We start from the raw sequence: 23,356 nt of genomic DNA, 5'->3' as shown, positions 1-23,356 counted from the left end.
TTAAAACCTAGTGGTTTTGGAGACATCTGCTGCTGTGATACCTTCCAAGCCCATGTTGACAGGCACAGCCTTGCAGTTCAGTAAATGTATACCACTCTTTCTGTGGACCTTGAAGTACTTGAGTACTATGTAAACATTACAGAAAATCCCATAATATGTTTTAAATTAATAACCTTCTTTTCCGTATAATTAATTTTTTGATCAAGAAGAAAAAAAAAATCTATATTCCTGAAGAGTTAAAAAATATTCAATAGTTCAGAAGTGGCAGAATCAGGACTATTCACACAATTACAGTTTGATTCATTTTCTCATAATATTTACATAAAAGACAGTAAATTTCCTTTTCCTGCTGTCTGAATCCCTTTAACTCCAACAATATGAAAATGAAGGAACAGAGATATGTAGAGGTTTATAGGCTGGGGAAATTAGCATGCTTTCAAAACTTGACCAGATTTCTTTCCAACTACTACATAATTTTAGCAACACAGAAAGCATTTGTGATCTGGCCTTAACACTAATATATATCTGTAGTAAGTAAGGCTCATGACAGTCTGGCACTATTCAAAGCAAAAGAAGGGATCTAAGACAAATAAAAGTAATTTCACTTGTAACTGCAGGTTTGAGGCACAAATTAAAGTAAAAACATTATAGAAAACTTTTTTCAACTTCAAAATGTCACTCTCACTTATATGTACTTATTTGAGTCAGTATGTAGGTTGTTGACAATGATTATACCAAAATGCATCTAATACAAAACTACTGAGGTACTAGTTTAACTAACTGAAGATGCAACAAAATATCAAAAGAAACTTTCTTTACAAAGAAAATAAAATATATTTAACAGTGTAATTTTCAAAAACTATTTTGTTAAAAGTTTATAAAGGTGGAAGAAATTTTGATAAGCTTTTAGTATGTTATGCCAAGGATCTTAACTTTGTTTCATGGTATGTAGGCATAAAATATTAAAAACAAATTATCTTCTACATTTCTTGATGCCCACTAACTTTGTGTTAAGGCCAGAAGGCATTTTTGCACTCTGCAGAGGCTACCACTGTTTTGCACAGGTTAAGGCATGATGCCACTCATCCATCAGCTTACAATACACTGTGCCCAGGGCAAGGCACTGCTTTCAGACCTGGTGATTACCTTATAAATCTATACTGCTCCAATTCCAGCTGTATTCTCCAAACTTTCAAAAGGTAGCTACAACTACATCATACTTGTTGAAAGTGCAAGGTCACACCATTCTATGTTTCTATGAAGGGAAATTGTCTCAGAGTTTTAACACACATGCCACATGTTAAACTTGTAACTGTAGCTTTCGATGCATAAGATGTGCAGAGCAAGTTAGAAGACTGACTGAAGAGTCAAAAAAAATTTTTCATTTTTCTTTTTAAGGCAATTTAATTATTGGTAAAATCAGAAATAACTCATTTTAAAAACTTATGAAGTGTGTTGGAACCATAGTAATGTTAATGAATATTCAATGATAGCATGGAAGTAAAATCATATCATGTAAAATACTGTAAAAGTATGGAGCAGCAAGAAACATAGCTACCTTCTGGATGGGTATAAGTGACAGCATGGAAAGCACAGAGAAAGTTATTGGTGGAAAAATGTGCTACAGACCTTTCTAATTGGAATTTAAAAATATATTTAAAAGATTTTATTCTACCATAAAGGGAATGAAAAATTCCATATTAGCTTTTTTGGCTAGCATTTATAGCCATTAAAAATATTTGTAGGAAAAATAATAGAGGTAGCTCCCACTGTACATTAAGGGTGCATTCCTGAGAAGGGAGACAGTTACCAATTTGTCAGATAAAGCAATTTTTCCTCATCAGGATAAGCACAACAGCTACATACAGTAACTTAAAAAATACACACCTTTCAATATACACAGGCAAAGTATGAAGGATGAAGCAAGTAGGATGGAAAGGAAGCAGAAAATTATCAGAATTGTCACTGAAGCACTACTTCCAGCTAATACCTGACAATCACCTTATTTTTACATCTTTCATTGTGACTGATTTGATTCACCTGAGGACAAAAATAAAGACGTTGAAAATCCAACAACTCAGAAAACAGGCAGAAGACACAGGAGTGTCACAGGAGATATGGATCAGCCCTTCAGTAGTCTAGAAGTACCAGCTGAGATCTTTTGAAACAGTTATTCAGCCTGAAATACCAGCATCTACTTTGGCTGATGATCCTACTCTCTGCCTTTTACTCCCCATATGATATATACTGTCCCTGTGTATATAAATTGTGTGCATGCATCTACTGCTGCAGCATTAATTCTTACAGGAAAAACTGCTTTTGTGTTAAACAAAGGTACTTCATTACTTACACTACTGAAGTCTAGAAAACAGAGCAATGACTGGCAAAGCAAATCTGAAACTATAAAGAAAGCAGCAACACCTATCAGAGTATTCCTTTCTGAAAAATGTGTGCATTAGAGAGGCTGACAAGTAAAATGAAGTTTTGAAGCAAGATTCAATTTAATACAGGGTAAAAAATGGTGAAAGAAACCTGCTTAGATGAAGTGGTTTTAAGTGCCTAGTTGAGCAAAAAAAGCTCATGAGTTTTCATAGAAAACAATATATGTACAGAGCAATAAGCAAGATCCAGCAGAAGCAAGTGATCTTTCCTCAGTTTATAATATGCTACCTATTTGCTGTGCACTTTGTTATGCAGTGTAAAACATTGCACACTGCTGGGCTCCAGAATCTTCCAGAAGAGTAACAGCAATTACACTGGTAACTCTTGGATTGGCATCATCTCTCATCCTCACTTTCTACATTTCTGATTAATCATAAGACTGCCTAGCTACAACAAACAAGAGAAACCAAAAAAATGTCCCAGAATTTTAGCCTTTATATTTTTTTTCCTTTTAACATTCCCAATGTTTTGAAGACTAAAGACACAAAACTGAGCAAAAGCAAAACTGAAATTAATCAACACTTTAAGTATAGTTTCTTTGAAAATGTAGGAACTGAGCTTTGAGTCACAAATATAATGGTTTCTAAATTTTTCCTCTTTTGGAGACCATTTTTCTTCAACCTCCACTCTAACCAAAGGTTTCAAAACTACAAATACACTTCAGATTAGTGTTTCTATACTTATGACATACATAGGAAACTATAAAAATCCCTTGAAGATAAGTTTCAGGCAAAAAAAGAGCCAATTTCAAAGCAATGAGATGAGTCCATGGCATTTTTAATAAAGCCTGAAATATTTTTTGTTTCTTTTGTTCCCTTACTTTTTTTTACTGGATGTAAGCAGAGTACTAATAATGAGGTGAGATTGTAGGAATTATACTGCTAACTAGAAGAGCAAGTGTAAATAGCACTTTTCCATTCTACATTCATCCAGCTTTGTCCTTACATTCAGAGCAGGCTTTTCTACTGTCACTTTCAGTTTCAGCAGTGATTACACTCTACTAAAACCATGATCTACTTGATTATGTGCCCTAGCTGAAAAATACTGTGAAAACAGGAAGCAATTTAAAATGGTAATTTGGTGTACCTAAATAATTTCAATTACTAGAAGTTCCTACCAAACTTTTTTTTTTTTATTATTTTGTAAACTCAGATTTTAGGTAGATGGTGTTGCAAAGTCACTCTGATAAAGTCACAGTGAATTTACTGTCACTGATTGATATTAGTTTGCTATTTATTTACCACAGTATTGTGACTATGTATCAATATGTATGCATATACATCTTCTAATTGCTAGTCACAACTTCATACTGGATTAGTACTGCAGTGGTCTTCTTAGTTAGTAATTACATACTGACATATATTCTTGTCATGTGAAGGGTTTTTCTTTCCACTCACCATAAAAATGTTAAATACCTCAAAGCTAAGACTGCCAAAATATCACTAGTCGGATCAACAATCACTACAAGTTACATTTATAAAGGTTCATATTGAGAATATAAACAGTTATCTTTTCTGTTTCTTGGACCAGGCAGAAGGGGAAAGGGTAATCACATGGAACTGTATGCAAGAGCAGGTATAAAAGTATCTTAAGATTTTGCAAAAATGCTATTTCACTGCCACAAATAACATTTTCCTGAAGTAAATATGGCAAAAAGTGTCTCCTAAAACAAAATAATCTCCATTTATACAATCCTATTTAAGAGGCTAACCCCTCAAATTTTATTCATTTCTATGAATGTTCAAATCCTTAGCCTAGTGACACCTTATACTTTTTAAAGACAAATGAGGAACAGATCAGCCATTAACAGGAACCTGGTTTTGTTTGGTTTTTTTTTGTTTGTTTTTTGTTTTTTGTTTTGTTGTTGTTGTTTGGTTTTTTTAATAAAAAAAAGAAGGAAAGGGTTATTTTAATATATTTGCAACAATGTTGTTACAGCATTTCGGATTTATTTGGTGCTTTATTTGGAACCACTTGCAAACCAAACTTTAAACTTTTCAAAGCCGGTTTTCATTGAAGAATTCTGAACTTTTATCAGTGTACATAATCGCTGTAATTACAGATGTAGTAATAATGTTTCAGCTGCTTCACCAGGACTGTTACAAGGAGTTTGAAGAGCAGTGTATCTATGAAAAGGTACAAATACACACAGAACAGTATTTTAAAACATCAAGCATACCTGTGTTCGCAGAATTTCGCCTTTTGACAGTTGCATATCACCAGTCAACTCTTTCACAGTAATGCCAAGTGGTTCCAGACGCTTGCTGAAGTAATTTGTCATTTCGGCTGCCAAAGCCTTCATAGGAGCAACATACACAATCTGCACCAAAACAACACTCACTTGATAAATGAGCAAACCCCACAATGTCGTTTGTTTCATGGCAACCATTACAAATCACAATTTATTGTGAAATATGATGCTAGGCGCTTACAGTGAAAAATCTTAATAGTGATATATGAAAAGTAGTTATCTTTGTTGGATAAGCGTGCAGCTGTTTAAAGGACAATGGATTTTGTTTATACAGCCTCATCGCTTTGAAAATTGGTTCTGCATGAAAGCTAAATGCATTTTCATAGCTTTTTATTCACGTAATAAGATTTTTAGAACACAAGTAAGAATAGCTCTAACAATAATGAAGCAAATCAAAACTATCCTTAACTTGGAAAAGTCTAATATCCTTGAGAACTTCCTGAGTTCATATTCCATGTATAACATATAATAGACTTTGCCTTACAAGTTAAAAAGCTGTTATTTGGTTCATTAAACTCCTACCTTAAACTCATCCTTTTTGATAACACCATGCTGGACATGCTGGCGAATTTCATGAAGGATTGTCAGCATGGCAATGTTAGTCTTCCCAGCTCCAGTGGGGGCACAGATCAGCATGTTCTCGTTTGTGTTGTAGGCAGTCTCGAAAACTATGGACTGGATTCGGTTTAGTCTTTTCATGCCTTTAAAAGCGAGTTGTCCAATCTGTTAAAACAAACAGCACACAAATCTTGGATTTTTCACAGATGTTTGTACATGTATGTGTGTATCTATGCATATATTAGTTATAAGAAATAGAATACATGGAAACAAAATGCAGATACTTGTCATAATATATTTATTATTCCAAGATTTTTTTTTATTTTGAGGGTAGCACTTCTACCCAACCCTCAAATAGGGAGTCAACAAAGAAAATAAATTATAGCAGGAGAACATCTGCTAAAATTAATCAAAATCTTTAGCCTCATACTATTTCAATGCTTGATTTTTTTTACTCAAGAGTGGGACCAAAACTAATATATAGTAAAATATGGAATTATTAGTGATTAAACATCAGTAAAACAGTATTAACAAGAAGAGAACAATATACATCTCAAAATCTAAGATGAAAAATTATGACTAGTCTATTGGAAGACAAGGCAGCAAAACTACGGAACTCAATTTTGCAAACACAGATACAGAAACTCAGTAAAAATTTCCTCTTGCTTCTGAGAAAAATCTTCATCTTGCAATTGATCATGTTCAGACCTTTCTCCAACAATATTCACAATCAGATGCAGTCACCAAAAGGAGTATAAAACTTGTATGTGTAGCCCAAAACAAACTTAGAGGATGTTTTGATAAAATAATTTTTTTTTATTTTATTTTTTTTAGGAAATTATGCTTATTATAGTTTAAAGCATGTTTAAGTCTTATAAAGTACAAATCATCAATTACAGTAATACTTTGCTCCTACTGGTCTCTTTGAAAAATTTTATTTTTACCAGGAAAGAACCACTGTACAGTGGCAGTGGCCATTTCTGCATTTGAAGATTATAAAACCTTTGCAACTGAAGAACAGCCCTTAAAATATAAAAGTAATTTTGTAATAAACTTACTTTTTCTTAGTTACTTTTCACAGATGTTTAAAATAGACTGCAGAATACATAATTATTTTCTTTCTACAGGTTTAATTATCTGCACTGCTTCTACTGCAAAGAATGAAAAGTATCTTACTGATGTATTTGAAGATGGTGATATTTACTTTACTTGTAGGAAACAACAAAACAACAACAAAAGCACAGTAAAAAACAGGCCTCAAAGAATCTTCTGAAGATCTCCTTTTCCATTATTCTGAGCGCTTTAATTAATTTACAGTGGTTTTCTATGGTAAAAGACTCTCCAATATCAAATATTCTTCCCAATTCATTCTAATATCAAGCAACTTATTTGAGCAGAACTTCCCCAAGTAATGCAAGCTTAGGAATGAGGGCTTCATCTACTATTTATATCAAATACTTCAATTAAATTTGCAACAAAAACCAATAAGTCTGTCATTGTGCTGCAACTTCCTTGTAGTAGCCTCATGTGAGGGCTATTATACAAATTAGAAATTTAGATTAATAGACCATTTTCAAAAAGTGAAAATGCTCTACTTTTAAACCTATAGGAATGATGTACTTAATGACTAACCAACTGAAATTTTATTTTAGATGGCTTTGAACATGAAAAAAAACCCATTCACTGATATAGAAATCAAAGAAAATGCTATGCAATCAACACTCTTTTTGCAAAATGTCCTTTTCAATTTAACAGTACCTTTGTCTTAGAGCTTTTGGGTTGAAAACTTCCTAAGTCCCACTGAAAAAGTAAGTACTATTCAAATCATTAAGTGCATTTGTATTCATAGGATTGAAAAATCTCAAATATATCCAAACATCTACTTTAAACCATTGTCTTTGGTGAAGAAAAATGAAGAATCTAGTGCAACTAATTCACGCACTTAAAAAGGTTTCTTCAGTTTCTTAGTGGCTGAATTTCAGGATTCCAACAGTTGTCACTGTCATTGTTCTTGCACAGTTTACTCTGCTTGCAACAGTACAGGAAGAAAGCTTATTTCTTCTGCACCAAGTTTTGTATTCATAATGTGTACTTTGTGTGTCATCTTCAAAATTAATTTCATCTTCATTAATGAGACTGTTATAAAGTATTAATGGTTTTCCTGGAGACCTGTTGGATATCTTGGTGCTATCAGGGTTCTATCAGCTATTTGTACAGCCTCCTTAGTCATTTTAGGTTTCTAACTTGCCTGTTACTTCATACAACTGATTACAGAATTGAACTAATAAAACACTACATTACACAATATTGCATTATTTAAAGAAGTAGTTTTTGAACAAAAGCAGAAACATTGCCATATAAATGAAGTCCAGCCTAAGTATATTCAGAGATGGATGACAGGAATTTTTCACAGTCACCCAGTTGAAGTTGTGTGGCTTTACACATACAGATCACCTTACAGCAGTGTGATTGTTAATACTCTTCAATATATCTTAAGTTTTCTTAAATTACTGCCTGTAAAAATATGCTGTTCCAGCTTCTCTTCAACTTTAAGTGTGCAGTGTATAACATCTTTCTCCTTTATGTTTGGCAGAAATTACCTATATGGTAGCCCTAGGACATGCAGTTGTAAGCAAAAATGAATACAGAATTAGAAAAATAAAAATAATTTCCTCCTCTTTTCCTATTGGAAAATATTAACACCATGGATTAAGACTGCCTTGGCAAACAGCAATAAAAAAAACAGATGTTCCAGAAAAAAACAGAAGAAGCTGTGTAGCAGGTTAGAAAAATTAACTTCAGCTTGTTTTCTGAAAGATGCTAAGGCATGAAACAGGAATATTAAGAGCAGAATAGAGATTACCAAAAAAAACAAAACAACAAAACAAAACATAAAACTCTAGTTAAGAACTAGAAGTACTTTTTTTAATAATGGTATTCTGAACAAGAACCTAGTTTTTCATTCAACACACTAATTAATTTTCAAGCTGGCACTCACAAATCAATATACAACATTCAGATTACAAAACACTCAGTGAATAATCTTTGGAAGTTGACTCTGCAGGAATATACTAAGGATTAAAAAAGCTACAAGAGAAAGTACCTCCAGAGGAAAAAAAAATCCTAAAACATCTTCAAACCAAATCCTCATTAATTGAAAAAATATTACCTTTCCTCTAAATTCCATTTTATTCCATGCAGTAAGTACAAGTGCATAATCCAAATCAGTAGTTTTGGATAGTAAGGCAGCATACAGAAATGCAACAGTATGCATGGAAATCCACAGCTTGACAAAGGTACTAGAAGATTTGGCTTTTTAAACAGCCATTTGCACATACTACATATTTTTAAAACGGAAAATATTTTTTTCCCCTCTGGCACATAAACACCAGCCAAGGCTTCTATAGACCAATTCCTTTTCAGATAAACCAGTGAAATCCCTTCTTGCATAAAGGACTGGTAGCCACTGGATGGCAGAAAGTGTTTTTTACTGCAAATGAATGAGATGTAACATTCTTAGCTTTCTATTCTACAGCTGATTTATCCCTAGAATTCAACATAAACCATAGGAAGTTTGAGTAGAATACAATCTTAGTGCTACTCTCAACTAACAGGATCTCAAGCCTAAGCTGATGCCATTTTTACACAAGTATGAATCAATGTGAAAAGCCACCAATCAATATGAGAAGCAACTCTTTCCACAAACCAGATGATACTCAAAGCAGCTGTGACGTGAATGAATAAACCCCCTGATTTTACTTCAGTAAGCTTTCCAATTCTTTCCCATGGAATTTGTTACAACTAATGCATTTATGAATAAATGAGATTACACTTAATTAAGACATTCTAAATCAGAAATTTCATCAGAAAGATATTTGTGTGTTGGTGCTCTGACAGCAATTTAAAAATAGGACAAATTTGTTTAAGTCATTAAAGTAATATTCATGAATGAGTCCATATAGCTCAGTCTGCAGGCAAGCTTCAGCTCAGAAACACAACTGCTTTAGCAACACAGTAGTGGCAGCGTCTGCTCTAAATAGCACAGACCATCAGAACTTAAAACACAGTTTTAGTCATGCAATTCATTACCAAGACCTTGCAGAAATGCTCCATAATGAGGACTTCTTCTGTCATATTAAAACAAAGTAATAGGATTACTACCCATTTATCTTAGAGATAATCCATTGCACCCATAAGCCAAGGTTGAGCGTTCAGCGTTTTCCCTACTCATTGGCTTAATTTTAATGCAGAACTATTTTATGCAAAGTACCTTACATATCTCAGGTGAAACAAATCCCATTCTGCAGTCAGCTGTTCACTTTCAGTTAAAAGCTAATTGATCTAACTGCTATTAGTATGACTAATCCATGCTTTTTAACATAAAAAACATGAAATTCGGGATGCAAAGCTCTGATGTCCCTTGTTCTGACACATAAATAATCTCCAGGTCACCTTTCCCCTTTGCTGTCCTCTGGAATGTTGTTGGTTAAAACACATATCTATGCATATATACTCATAAGCACACACAAACATATGTTTTTGTATGTATGTATATACACATACACATTTTAATAAATACATTCCCACTATCCTTTTGAATTATGAATAATTAGTAGTTCCCCCCTGCTTTCTAATTATGCATCTATACACTTAAAGCATTTTTGTGCCAGTGTAAATCCTATTTTATTACTGAAGGTACACTCAGAAATAAACATAGATGTTATACCTGGGGACTTCCACAGCTTCCCTCTCCTGATGACACTTTTCATATTCTGCTACTTCCATGAAAAAGTGGTAGCTCGATTTAGGAACAGATATAAATAAAAATGTAACTATAAAAATAGCATAAAAGTAAAATTATTTTTATATTATCTTAGAAGCACTATTTGAGAACATAATTTCCTACCTGCCTCAAAGACTGAAATGTTGTCTTTAAGAGTGTGCATATACTTTTTAAGCAAAGGCTCATAACACGTAAAAGAAAAAGTGTATGATGTTTGGATCTGCTCCATTTAGCACCAAATCGTATCAGTGAGATTTCATTGGACTTAGGGGAACAATTTTTGCAGGAAGAAGTAGCATACACAAAGATATGAAAATTATACAAGCGTACCAAATAGAGCTTATGACTGGCTTTGGGCCATAATCAGCACTACAATTTCTTCAAGTAAGTACAAATTATATCTCATCCAGAGTGTAGTACCTGAAGAGTTATGTGCTATAAAGGAAGCTTGGAGTAAAACACGTCAGACAGATGCAAATAACAAAGGGCATCAGCAGCTTATTTCAACACTATGCCTGCTACAAGTGACTAGCCTAGAACTGAAAGCAATTCTTGCATGGTATGGGCTATTTGGGTCATTAGCAGCAACCACAGATCACAGAATCATTTAGCTTAGAAATATCCAGTTCAGCCCCTCTGCTTAAAGAAGGTCACTTACACCGATGCAGTTGCGTTTCAACTATCAGCAAGGATGGAGACTCCACAACCTTTCTCAGCAAAGTGTATCAGAATTTGACCACCTCACAGTGAAAAATTGCTTTCCTGTGTTCAGATGAAATTTCATGTGTCTTAATTTGTGCCCATTTCCTCTGATACTGCCACTGGGCACCACTGATCAGAGTCTAGCTCACCCTCTTTGTTAATCATTCTCACATCAGGTATTTATACACACTTGTCAGATTCCCCCTGAGCCTTCTCTTCAGCTCTCTCACACTCTCCTCACATAAAAGCTGCTCCAGTCCTTTAATTAGATTAAGAAGTCAGAAGAATTTCTAGAAACAACAAGTAACAAATCATAAGGATAAAATTATAGTCTGACTGACATCTTAGAGAATCACAGCCCATATAAGACTTCCTTAAATATGTTCTTAATTGGAATTAAACATCATCTTTTAGAAAACTAGAGAGTCTGTATTTTAAAATTATCACCACATTCACTAGTTAATACAGTAAGTATTTAAGTAGCAGTAGCCATCAGAAACCAGGGAAATTTCCATACTTTCAAGTTATATTAGTACCTGTAAACTCAAAATGAAGACTGTAATATTCTCCAGAATTCTGAGAGCTCACTAGTGTAAAAGGAAAAAATCCTTTTCCTCTTATCCTGAGAGGAAAAAGAAATATATATTCATTCTATATTAAAGGATAACCTCTGGTCAAAGTTACCATAATAGAAAAACTATGAAAATTATTCCGATTTTGCTTTTTTTTTTGGAATGCTGCTTTTAACTTGTGATTATACATTCCCTCTCCAGACCTTTTAGACTTCACATTTGCCATACACTGTGAGTTTTATTGAATCACTCAGTTCTCAGAAATGGTAAAATTCTGGACAATTCATAATAGTGAGCGCTGTTCAAGAAACAAAACTTTCATTAAAGAAGATCCAGAGTCCATCCAGAGAAGTCCAGAACAGTTCCATTTAAAAAAATATGCAGTAAAACTTAGGAGTATAACATTCTCCTACCAACTATGGAAACATAGGCCCTCCTTGGAAAAAAGAGCCAGTGAAAACCAAAAAAAGTCAAAGAATAAAAATCCTCTAACTCTGGTTTTGTGGGGTTTTGTAGCTCTTTGGTTTTTGTTTGTTTGTTTGTTTTGTTTGTCATCAGTCCTGCCTTCTGCACTCTTGAAGAAAGAAGAGTGATCTATTCAAAGTCAAGAGGTTTTAGGGAAAATAGTTACCTTAATATATGACAGCTAAGAGTTTACATGCCTGAAGTAATTTCAACAAATCCTTGTAAGTCTATAGTTACACTGTGACCAACTTTATATATAAACTATTCTCTTGATGAAGGATAACATACAAACAACTGCTGCAGTCATACCTTTTCTACAGACTTCTGAATTATTCAACCACTTAGTCTTGTACTAAAAAGAACACTGAGAAATAGTCTTGGGTTCAAACTATAGATTACATCCAAAGACATTTGGATATACTCCAAATCAGTTTGAAGGAAATGGCAGGACAGCACTATGGCACTGTAAGGCTTTCACTGCTCTGAGGTAAAAACTGAAACAGCCTGGGAGATCTCCTCCCCTCACTGGGAGAACTGTGTTGTGTTCATCAACCTAGTTATAATATGACAAAAGATTATAGACAGACTGATTATACCCTCTGGTGATTTGATTTGAGGAAACGGATAACAAAGTGTTTCAGAAAGATTTTTTCCATAAAAGCAACTATTTCTACAGAAAATGTGCATAAGTTTTGGCATCCAAACAGACACACAGGAGAGATTCTGATTTCAGTGAAACTGCTGCAAACTCAAAAGTATCCAATGTCAAGAGAATTATTCCAGATTATAGCAATGAAATGGAGATCAGAACACAGCCTCCTCTTGGAGCCTTCTGATGCCATTTGTGAATTACACACAAAAATTACCTTGAACTAATGCAGCTGAAGGAAAATTGGCAGCAGTTGTGGCATTTCCTAATAACTTCAGAAGTTAAAATCTTATGAGGATAGAAGTATTTGGGTTTAATTTGATCACATTTCATCCATATTAAATGTAACCAAAAAAACGTTTTCTTCCTCATAAGATTAAAAAATCTTAATGCTGTGCAAAGCTAAAACTATGGGAGAGTGAAAGACAAAAAATTGTACACATTTAAAAAAAATATTTGAAATCTACTGATTTTTAAGAAACATTGTAGATGTCCTGGTCTGATATTTATTGACATCTCCATTATCTCCCCGACTTTTCTAGATGGAGCTATGAGGAAACTGATGATGTTTATATGCTACAGTCTATTCTTTAGGTTTTGTTGGGGGTTTTTCCAATGCACAGAACACTTTCATAATTTCTTACACTTAAATACATCTAAAAGAGACTCCTAGCTCTGTTGATGATATATTGCTTTCATAGTTTATTCTCCTGAGAAAACATAGTGTGCCTCTAAGAGGAAAAAAACATCACTGTTAGATGAACACAGACTCAAAAGCAACTGAATCAATGAGTTAAGATAGAAAAACCTTTCCTAGTTGTTCAAGAATATAGACACTGCAGAGCAAAGGGAGAAACCCAACAAATAATAAGGAAAGACAACAAGGGCCTTGAGAAAGTAGCTACAAACATTCTGGCCATTGGTGAAAAAAAAGTTGGGCTACTAACATGCAGCACAGAAACTGAATTCCTTTTTTCTAACCAATACAAAATGGTTTCAGCTAATATTTCCCAAGTAAAGAGATTATGATATGCTATGAAACTACATAAAAATTACTTTTTGGAAATTCTTCTATGAATCACCATTTATGAACTAGCTGGAAGAATTCTGAACAACTGTATCGTATCAAGAGAAATTTATTATTTTTTTTCCATATTCTTGTTGCAGTTTTGACAGAATGTCACTAGTAATATTAAAAAAAAAATCTAAGCAGGAAGTTCTGTTGATGAAGGCATAAATTCATCCCAGAAAAGGTGTCGTTACTCCAAATAGCCTACACAGATAACAGGAAAATTTAATCAAAATGGAGAATACTGACAGAAAATAGCAGATAGTTTTTGGCCAAACCTCAAAAGTAGTGACAATGAGGAGGAGACAAGATCAGACAAAAGGGATCAAACCCTCCTATTCCACACAGACTTATGTGAATGACTGAGGTATGGATCAGGATGAAGACACAAAACTTTATGAAGAACTCTGTCCACGTATTTACATTCAGCAATTCTCAGGAATTAATAATCTCATGATTAATGGAAGATTAATACACTGAGAACTACAGATTCACAAAACCTGAAAAGTTGATGAAGAAGGTAGCTCCTACCTTGCAAACAGCACTACAGATCTAACAAAGCTTTCACACATACTTTGCAAAGTGCTGTAGGTTATACCTGAACCAGATATTTTGTTTTCAAAGAATCACAGAATGGGTCAGGTTGGAAGGGATCACAGTGGGTCTGTGGTCCAGTATAACCTGCCTGCTCAAGCAGGGTCATCCCAGAGCACAGGATTATGTCCAGAGGGTTCTCGAAAATTTCCAGCAAGGGACAATCCACAACCTCTCTGGACAATCTGTTCCAATGTTCATTCACCTCTACAGTAAAATTGTTCCTCGAATTCAGGTGGAACTTTTGCATCAATTTCTACCTGTTACCTCTTGTCCTATTAATTGGTACCACTAAGACGAGCCCAGCTCCATCCTCTTGGCACCCTCCCTTCAGATACTTACAGACATTGATGAGATCTCCTCTCAGTTGTCTCTATAGTTTGCTGCTATAGTAGTTATTAATATGCAAACTTTTTTTTTCTGATGTAGTCAAATTATTGATACAAAATTTGAGTGACATATTCATATTTAGCCTAGATGATACATGTGACCATGCCAAAAAGTCTCCATGTAAGGAACAGGAAGACAGCCTCAAACTTAGATGTTCAGAAGGACAAAGATCTAGAGGTGCAAAAAGCAAGTGGAAGTAAAATCAGCAACACAGAAAATTATCTCCAGCATAGTCTCAGATGACTCAGAGAAAAAATGTCCATCCTTTTCAGATTCAGGGAACATAGGAGAGAAGACAGAATATTTGCGGGTAAATTTCCTTCTTTATATTATATTTTATGATAAGTAATTCCTATGAATGACTAAATAAAATAATCTTCCTCTATAATTTGTATCCTGCAAATGAAAAGTTCTTAGTTCCCTTCTCCTTATTGATTCCCAATAAGCTATTATTATATAAGGCATATTTATTAAACAAAAGCTAAAAATAACCTCATTCTTATTTGATGTGTCTGTTTCCAATATTCTAACTGAAAGATTAGGTAGTAGGATAATTTCAATTTCCCAATTAAAATTCAGAAAAATTATTTTGTTGTAAAAAGTTACAAAACACAACAAAGTCTGTTTCCCACTTTAAGAGACTTTACATTATTTTTTGCTCCTTGAACAATTGTTGTTCAAAAAGTCTAAAACTTTCACTGTATTAACATTTACTGTGTGATCTTGAGGTTAATGGAAACTGTAAGTCTGAGCTGAACAGCCCATCAGTTATAAAGTCAATCTTCTAGTCATATAACTCTTCTATCCCAAAATATTTTAAAAACATTGAAAAGTTTTTGGTGATTTCTAAGTGAATCCCTTGATGAACCATTGAAGTTCCATTTCTATCAGTGAAAGACATAACCCATTCTTATCTAAGATAAAAGATTAATTTCTTAAGGAGCACACAGAAATTTGTGGTAATTAAAGACAACATTAAAAGCAGGCAAACTATAACTTGTCTAAAATATTTTGAGTGAGAGTTAATCTTTTAAATGTTGCAGCATCCCTAGACTTTGAAAATTCTCACTTTGAGATTACATTTCTTAAAAATTAAAAACAATTTTGGTCTTTGTATGATTTGAATTAGAATTTAAGATACTATCCTGTATTTCACTTTACATGAAGACCGAATACTCCTAAGAATGAAAATCTGCCTTCGGGGATGCTATCAAAGTAAAGCAGACTATGCATTCTTCCACACTTGTTCTACAAAATTCCACTGAGAAGTGGCTATTCCCTAAACAGGATGCAGCAGAAGCACGTTATTCATTCTCCAGTCTTAATTACCAAAACAACTAAAACTACTTTGAGTTGTTTTAATTAAAAACTTTACAGATTTCTGCATGTGCTTTATACTAAAGTCCATATTCATGTCAATGACATATATGTGACCCCCTAAAGAATGAAAAATTAACACTTAAAAAGTTGCTTTCTCAATTTAAATATTTCACTTGTTATGATCATTTAATGAGGGAAAAAATAATAACAGCTGCAAAGTCACTTGGTAGACATAATTGGATTTCAAATATTACAGTGATTAAGTACAAGGAGAAAAGAATGCTGTGAACCATAAAGCTGCATTTCTCTTGAGCTACATGCAGCTGCACTGTGTAAGAACATGTCTACCTGATGTGCTTCTTGGATTTTTACTGGCCATTGGTTTTACTCTACAAAATTTAATACATAAAAGTCACCCAAATAACAGTCAGATGAACTTCACAAATTGGAGCCTAAATATTATCTTCCTTAAAAGATAAAGCAAGGAACCTTGTTTTTACCATCAGGGTAACAACATTTCATATTACTGTAAAGTTTTGAAGCACAGATCTCTTTCAGTATTTTATTTTTGAATGACCCCTAATTAATTCAATACTATTTTATATGTGCAAAGGCATTAGTTCTAAATGTTCATGTAGAAGTGAATATTTAATCTGTTAATCATAGAAGGCACTTCAGAATAATGTTTTCAAACTATTTACTTTAGCTTATGTTAACACGACAAACTATTTCTTCCTACAAAACCTAACAAAACCCAGAAAAACTATCAGAATAATTTGGAAGGTAATTATAGCTGAAATTAGTAATAATTTTTACACATCAAGTAAAATGAAAAAATGGCAAACAGAAGAATATTCCCAGAGGATTAACTATTGCTGTCATAATCTTTCTACAGCTCAATTTTCTTCTCAATTTCATTTAAATTGATACTTCTGCTACCCAAGATGGCAGCCCTATTTTACAGTAGGGATATTAGAAGACTATTTTCTAAATTTTACAAGAAAAGATTATAAGCATAGTCAGTATTTTCTTCTACAAGAACACAGCTATTTTGTTTTCATGAATCACAGCTAAATGAGCAGCATTCACAGAAATCTTCCTACCACAGGAAAATAAAAGGTAGGTGAGTGATGATGACCTTGTGTGATGGGGTAACCAACGTGTGGGAACAATAAAAGTGTAAGTACCAAAAGACAAAAAGTACAAAAGTTTTAAAGCTATTTGAAAATTTTGTCCAATTACTTCTGATTGTAAAATTTATTTTTGTTTGTGCACTACCATCAACTTCCATCATGACACTTCCGGCTGCCAAATCTGGATTTGTATTTTATTAAAAGAACTTAAACTAGTTCTTCTATAAGAATCAGAAGGTTGCCTAGAAGTGGTGATCTTCTGCACAAAGAAAAAAAAACAAACAAAAAACAACACCGAAACAACAACATAAAAACCAAAACCAAAATCCCAGCCTTTTTTTTTTTTCTTTCTTTCTTTAAGTATTCAGAACCAGCTCTAGTGGATGCATCTTTACACAAATTAAAATCCTGACAGGTAAAAGCAGGTACTTTGTTAGATTACTTCTCGGTACAGGCAGATGCACCTACTCCCACAGTGGCTCAGTAGGTGTTTTTCAGCAGCTGGTGCCCTTTACTGGTTTGCCTTTGTAAGTGTTCCCATCAGATTTTCAACTATTTCAGAGGCAGCACTACTCAATATACACACACTTGGCAGCTGTGTAGAAAATGAAACAGGCTTAACATTTTATTTAAATCAGATGCAGTCAATTTTATCTCATGTTAATATTAAAAAGTCCATTTCCTTATTCATATTTGCCACTTGCATGAAAAGGAGAAATCTAAACAGCTATGAGAATATTTAACTCTTAGAAGACAGTATCTACTAAATATTTTAAAGCAGTTTTTGCTTAGTGTATTATACAAAGCCATGCTAGTTTAAAAAACAGACTAAAAGAAATTAAGTTCTCTATATTCACCAGTACAGATATTCCTATTAGACTTTGACCCATATTATCAATTAATTGCTCTTCTCTTTGAACTTCTCTGCCCGAGAAGAGATAACTCCAGATTTTACAGAGCTCTTTAAAAAAAAAAAAAAGTTGTACATAGAATAAACAGCCTCTCTAAATGAGAAGATCCATTAAAGTTTCAATTACAACCTCACTAATGAAAGGAGATTTGAAGACATTATTTTTTATTCACAAGGAGTTTTTTTCTTGCTTTATCTACACTTACTAGTGGGTTTTGCCTGTTATCATTAATACGAAGCCCTTGAAAATAAAAATGTACATAAAAACACAGCCCAGACTGATATAACAAAGAGCATATTGACCAGTTTTTCATAGCATCCTTGCCCCTCTCAGCATCTCCAGTGTCTTAAATGTCGTTTGCTCGTGTAACACCATCAAACTTACAAGATGTTTAAAGCGTCTCATTATGAGTATGTAAATAAATAAGCTGACACACACACACACACACACACACAAATCTATAATGTATTTGTTGGGACAACAGGGTTCAAACTGTAAGATTTGACAAGGATGTAAAGTTTTGCTCGAAGTGACCTTGCAGCTGGGACTGCTAGGAATGTTGGTGCAGAAAAACTCCATTTATTATGCCTAATGTTGTTCATCCTCTGCCTGTTTAGAAAAGTATTGTGACAAGATTCCTGTGTTGAAATAACACACTCTCACAGACATGCTTGAGCCTCCTGCTGGGAGAGAGATCATAAAGGCACAGCCTTAGGATAAACTCAGATGTGCAAAGCCCTGTGATATACTGGGATTTGGTAGTGGGGCTTCAACCTCCCCCTTCCCCCTCTGTCCACTAGGATGAGCTAAGCCAAGGGAGCCTGTGTCCCTGTGTGGCTCTGCCTGCTGGATGAGCTAAGCCTAAGAGAGCTTGTCTCTCTGTGTCTCTGCCATCCAGCCTTGCTGGTGAGGTAATTAAATAAATTTACTCCTTGCTTGGCAGCTGTGGTTTGGTGATCACCTGTATGTGTGAATTCACACAGTATTATACAATCTACTATATCCTAACAGCACCTGGAAACTGATTTTTAAAGAAAAAGGATAAATGTCTTGGTTATCTTAAAAGAATTAAAAGCACAAAACTACAAAAGGTCTTGAACTAAGCTGCATGTGAGACTAGGACAAATGCAACTGAAAGGACAAATGCAACTGAAAGAACAAATGATCAGATCTTATTTTAAGCACACCATTTAAGGACACTACATGGTAGGTAAGGGTACAGCTGAAAAGCAAGGAGAAGCGTCTTGGTCAAAAATAAAAGATAGAAAACATTGAAAAGTAATCTGAAAAATTTGTGTAGATGAACTAAGACAGCACATGCTTCAAAGAAACCTTCCTTCAGTCTGATTCTAAAAGGATCCAACTTACCCAGTGTCAAACCAAAGCAAATAAATCTGCTGTCAGTCTACCAAAAGAGAGGTTTACAGCAAAGGTAGAGAGAGAACACTATTTTGGAATAAGAAGAGTTACGTTGCTAACTACTATGCTGGTTGCTTTTTTAAAATCAGAGACATACTGTACAATCTGGAAAGACTTGTGGGTGCAAGTGGTTATCTATCAATTTCTCCAGCAATCCTGCTAAACCAAAATGATAAGAAAGTATCTAGAATATTTCCCCATTCATATGAGATAATAGTAAAAGCCTGTTTTTGTTATACTTTTCTAGTGAAATTCCTTCCAATTCGTATAAATATAGTCTGTTTATAAATGGTCCCATTGCAGTGATTTGATCCGCATCATCATACCAAAAATAAAAGCTGCATCATATAAATAGGCCAAGGAGGATGTCGTTTGAGCAAATACAGGCTTACATCTGAGCAGTTATATAATACCTACCTCCAAAACTCATGTGAGATGTGATGTATTTGCTTCCTTTACCTTCATTCCTCCCCATCCCAAAAGAGGTGAACTGTTTATTACTTCCACAGTGGTGGATAGACACATATTGTTCCAGTAAGTGCAGGCTGCAGCTCAGTGAAAGCCGCCTTTTGCTTTTCATAGAAAATGACATAAGATCATGCTTCAGTTCTCATCTACCTCCAATTATTCATCATTCCCCATTTTTTTGCATCCTACATATATCTCTTATAAAGGCAGAGATTGGCTTGACGGTCTTCTTTGCATACAGATCTTTCTTAAAAATAAAATAGTAGAAATCTGGCAAGCTGAGGGAGGCAAAGAGAAGGATATATAAAATAGTGGTCTATTAAAAAGCCTCTGTTACTTTAATAATCAACCCTGCATTAATGGGAAATATATATATATACACATATACATACCCCATATATATGTTGACATATGTGTTTTACATATATAGACGTAGTTTAAAAAGATATTTTTAACTATCTAAAATGTTTATGTTACTGTCTTTTTAAAGTCTGTGATAATGTTGGACTAAGAATGGATGACAGACTCCAGAGAAGTCACACCTGCCAAATATGGAGATGCTTCAGAGAAAATAACTTCCATTTCTTATCATGCATTCAGAGATAGGTCCTCTCAAAGACTGTAATAGTATCAAACATCTTTTTGGTGAGACAAAAATCAGTTTTCAAATTCTAAAGGTAAGCCACAATACTTACAAAAAAGTATCACTATTTAAAAACTATAATTATAAAACACATAAGACTATTCCAGTTCTCTTTGTCTTTTACTATCACTGCTTTTAAAGAGAAAATCTTTATGCTCAGTACAGCTCTTTTGAGATAGTTCATTCTTTTCTCTCATTTCAGCACTAGCTTAAGCTCTTATACTGATATTCTAGGAAACCTGCTTTATATATTTTGATATAGACTTCAGATAATCAAAAATACTCCCCTATTAGGAGAAAGTAGATATAGGTGGAACTATGTTTGGAACAATAATCTCAGATTATTAGATAAAATTATCCCTCTGTAAAGTATTTCTTAATTGCATATTTATTCCTTTATATCTACCCACTTCATTACTAATCGGTGTTGTTTTCAACTTGCCAAACTCCTGGTTAGTGAAGAGTGGTCATAATTGCTGATCCTCCCAAGCTGTGTTCCTAAGAATTCTGCCTCACTGGAGCTGAGACATCCACTTGTCATGCTAAATCTAGGAATCCAGACTTTCACATTTCATTGTGCAATTAATTCAGAGTTGTACTATAACATTCATAAAGCCTTGCTATCCCTGCAATGTACCTGTATTTCAAATACCATATCAAATCTATTTGGCATGACCATATCAGGTTTCTTTTTCTCAAAACTATTTAAATATGGTGTTTTTTTTAAAGGTGTTATACAAAATAAATAAGGTTAGTAAGCTGGCATACATTGAAATCAGTGATCCTTTTGAACAAAAAAACCCCATCTTACTGGCAAAGACAAAGTAGTAGAAAGGTTTTATGAATCCAGAAAAATAGTATGGTACCATTTCTAGTATTAAGCTAGATCAATAAAGTAAGACTTTTTTTTTCAAAATAGTTTTTGATTTATTGTAATGGGAAGATGTTCTCCATTGCTGAGAAAAAAAATAGCTTCTCAGCATTCAGGAAATCATATAGTCACATGTATCTGCAGTGAAAGCTGCAATCAAGTGAGACACATGTTCAAAAATATTACATTCAATGAATTATATTCAAGCACAGCAAGTGTCTTTCAAATGTGAATTAGCCAGCCAGAGAGCACGTTTATGTTTCTATAATGTGAGATTACAGGTAAATTTTAAAATCAGAATACCACTTTACAGCATGTACATTATAGCAATAGATCTTTTTGATTAAGAGTTAATAAATTATTTCTACCAAGAATCAAGATTGTCTTAATGGAAAACATTATCATTTTATACAAGATGGACAATAAACTGCTGGTTTGGCATGAAACACATATTTTTGCTTGCTTTTAGCCAAAGCAGTAATATTTATTCCTACAATTTTAATGAAACTATGTCTAAAAGCTTCATTTGAGGATAACTGAAGCAATCAAACAATTTGATTCAGAAATTTTCCATACAGTAGCTGAAATTCTAAAAAAATTATAAAACACCATTAACTCACATATTGAGGAAAATTAAGCCAGAACTTGTAGGCTTTAAGACCATCATTAGTGTTGAATCTTAACTCCAGTGTTTTTGTCCACCTGATATTGCACATATTCAACCTTCTTTGGACCCCCCTCCCTGAAATATGAAGATAGACTGCAATCCCTAATATACACTACCAGCCATTAAAGCAATTGTACCTTGACATGGCTTTCCTTGTTGTAAGGATTACAGAGTTTGTAAATGCTCCTCAGAGCAATTTCTGAGCACAATTCATTGGAAAAATGACAAGATTTCAATAAAAAGCAAAACTTAAAAAAAAAAAATCCATACAGTTCAACTATCAATTTCTGTTTAGAAAATATGCAACTGAAATATGCACTAAGATCAGCTTTGGAATTAATGATCCAATATTCTGGATGTGAAAAATGTAATTTATCCAAAAACATGCATACTTCTATTCAGTAGACTTACCTTGTACAATTCTAAAAAACAAGAAAACATTGCAGGAAAAGGGAGAATATTGATTTTGTAATAATTCCTTCACATAATGCAGAGAGAAAAAAATTACCTTTCTTATTTAGATCATTAAGCAGTGCTAGTAAAAGGAAATGGAAATAACATGAAAAAAAGAAATAAATCCTAACCTGAATACCCACTTGAGGTAAAAAGCTGAAGCAATTTTTCACCAGCAGCAATTTTTTAGATAAAACCTGTTTTCACAATCTTGAAGAGTAACTTTCCCTGGCCTGAGTTTATGACTTTAAAGGTACATTTATTTGGCAAAAAGCCTGGTACAAAACCACCTTTATAATTAATACAAAAAATATATTACACTAATGGTCAAGCTGCAAGTCAACAAGATAATGAAGCTAAGCTTGGCTTTCCCAATTTTCCCAATTTTTAAAATTTTCCTTATTGAAACAACCTAGCTGGCACATCACTTGTACAAATAATAGATAATACTTCAGATTAAACTGGTGTGACCAATCAGCTACTTATGAACCACCTGGGCTTGAACTGTGATAAAACCACAATTCTCTGAGAAATAATAAATATCAAGAGAAGTATGTATCTACAAAGGGGGTGGAGGGTGGGATTTGTTGCCTTTCTGTAAGGTAAGAGGCCTTTGCAACTCCTTCCATGGGACACAGTGCACCCTTCTACCTCTGAACACCAGCGACATTCCCAAGCAGCAGCACAGCTCCTGCTTCCAACTCAGCACAGGTAGGAAATAAACAATATGAGATGACACAGGTGGAGTGAGATTGCTGGAGGAGGTGACACAGCAGTTCAGATTATAATGGAGAAAGGTAAGAGACAAAGCTGAAAAAGGAGCAACACAGAAAGCAGGAGAGTGCTGAAGCCAGCTGTTTATGACATGCTGTGGAATGTTTTTATGGCTCCTAAATTGTGCAAGGTTGGTCACTCCTGATCTCATATTTGCAGTGCATAATGGGATTTTAGGTAGGAATGGTACCTATAAAAATCTGGACCTTTGTCATTTCATAT

General features: G+C 34.0%; 1 protein-coding gene across 1 annotated transcript in view; it reads right to left on the bottom strand.

The window, feature by feature from the left end:
* Nucleotides 1-23,356, bottom strand: part of ASCC3 (activating signal cointegrator 1 complex subunit 3) — a 250,562-nt gene that overhangs the window by 178,150 nt on the left and 49,056 nt on the right. Inside the window, exons 9-10 of the mRNA XM_014880409.2 lie at nucleotides 5,216-5,416; nucleotides 4,622-4,762 (exon numbers count right to left, since the gene is read on the bottom strand). Coding sequence (XP_014735895.2) covers nucleotides 4,622-4,762; nucleotides 5,216-5,416 — 342 coding nt within the window. The remainder of the gene's footprint in view (nucleotides 1-4,621; nucleotides 4,763-5,215; nucleotides 5,417-23,356) is intronic.

This window comes from Sturnus vulgaris, chromosome 3 (genome assembly GCF_052056855.1).
Source record: "Sturnus vulgaris isolate bStuVul1 chromosome 3, bStuVul1.hap1, whole genome shotgun sequence".
Lineage (NCBI taxonomy): Eukaryota > Metazoa > Chordata > Aves > Passeriformes > Sturnidae > Sturnus > Sturnus vulgaris.
The sequence above is the reverse complement of the archived record's forward strand: the minus strand, read 5'-3'. Positions and strand labels throughout refer to the sequence as shown.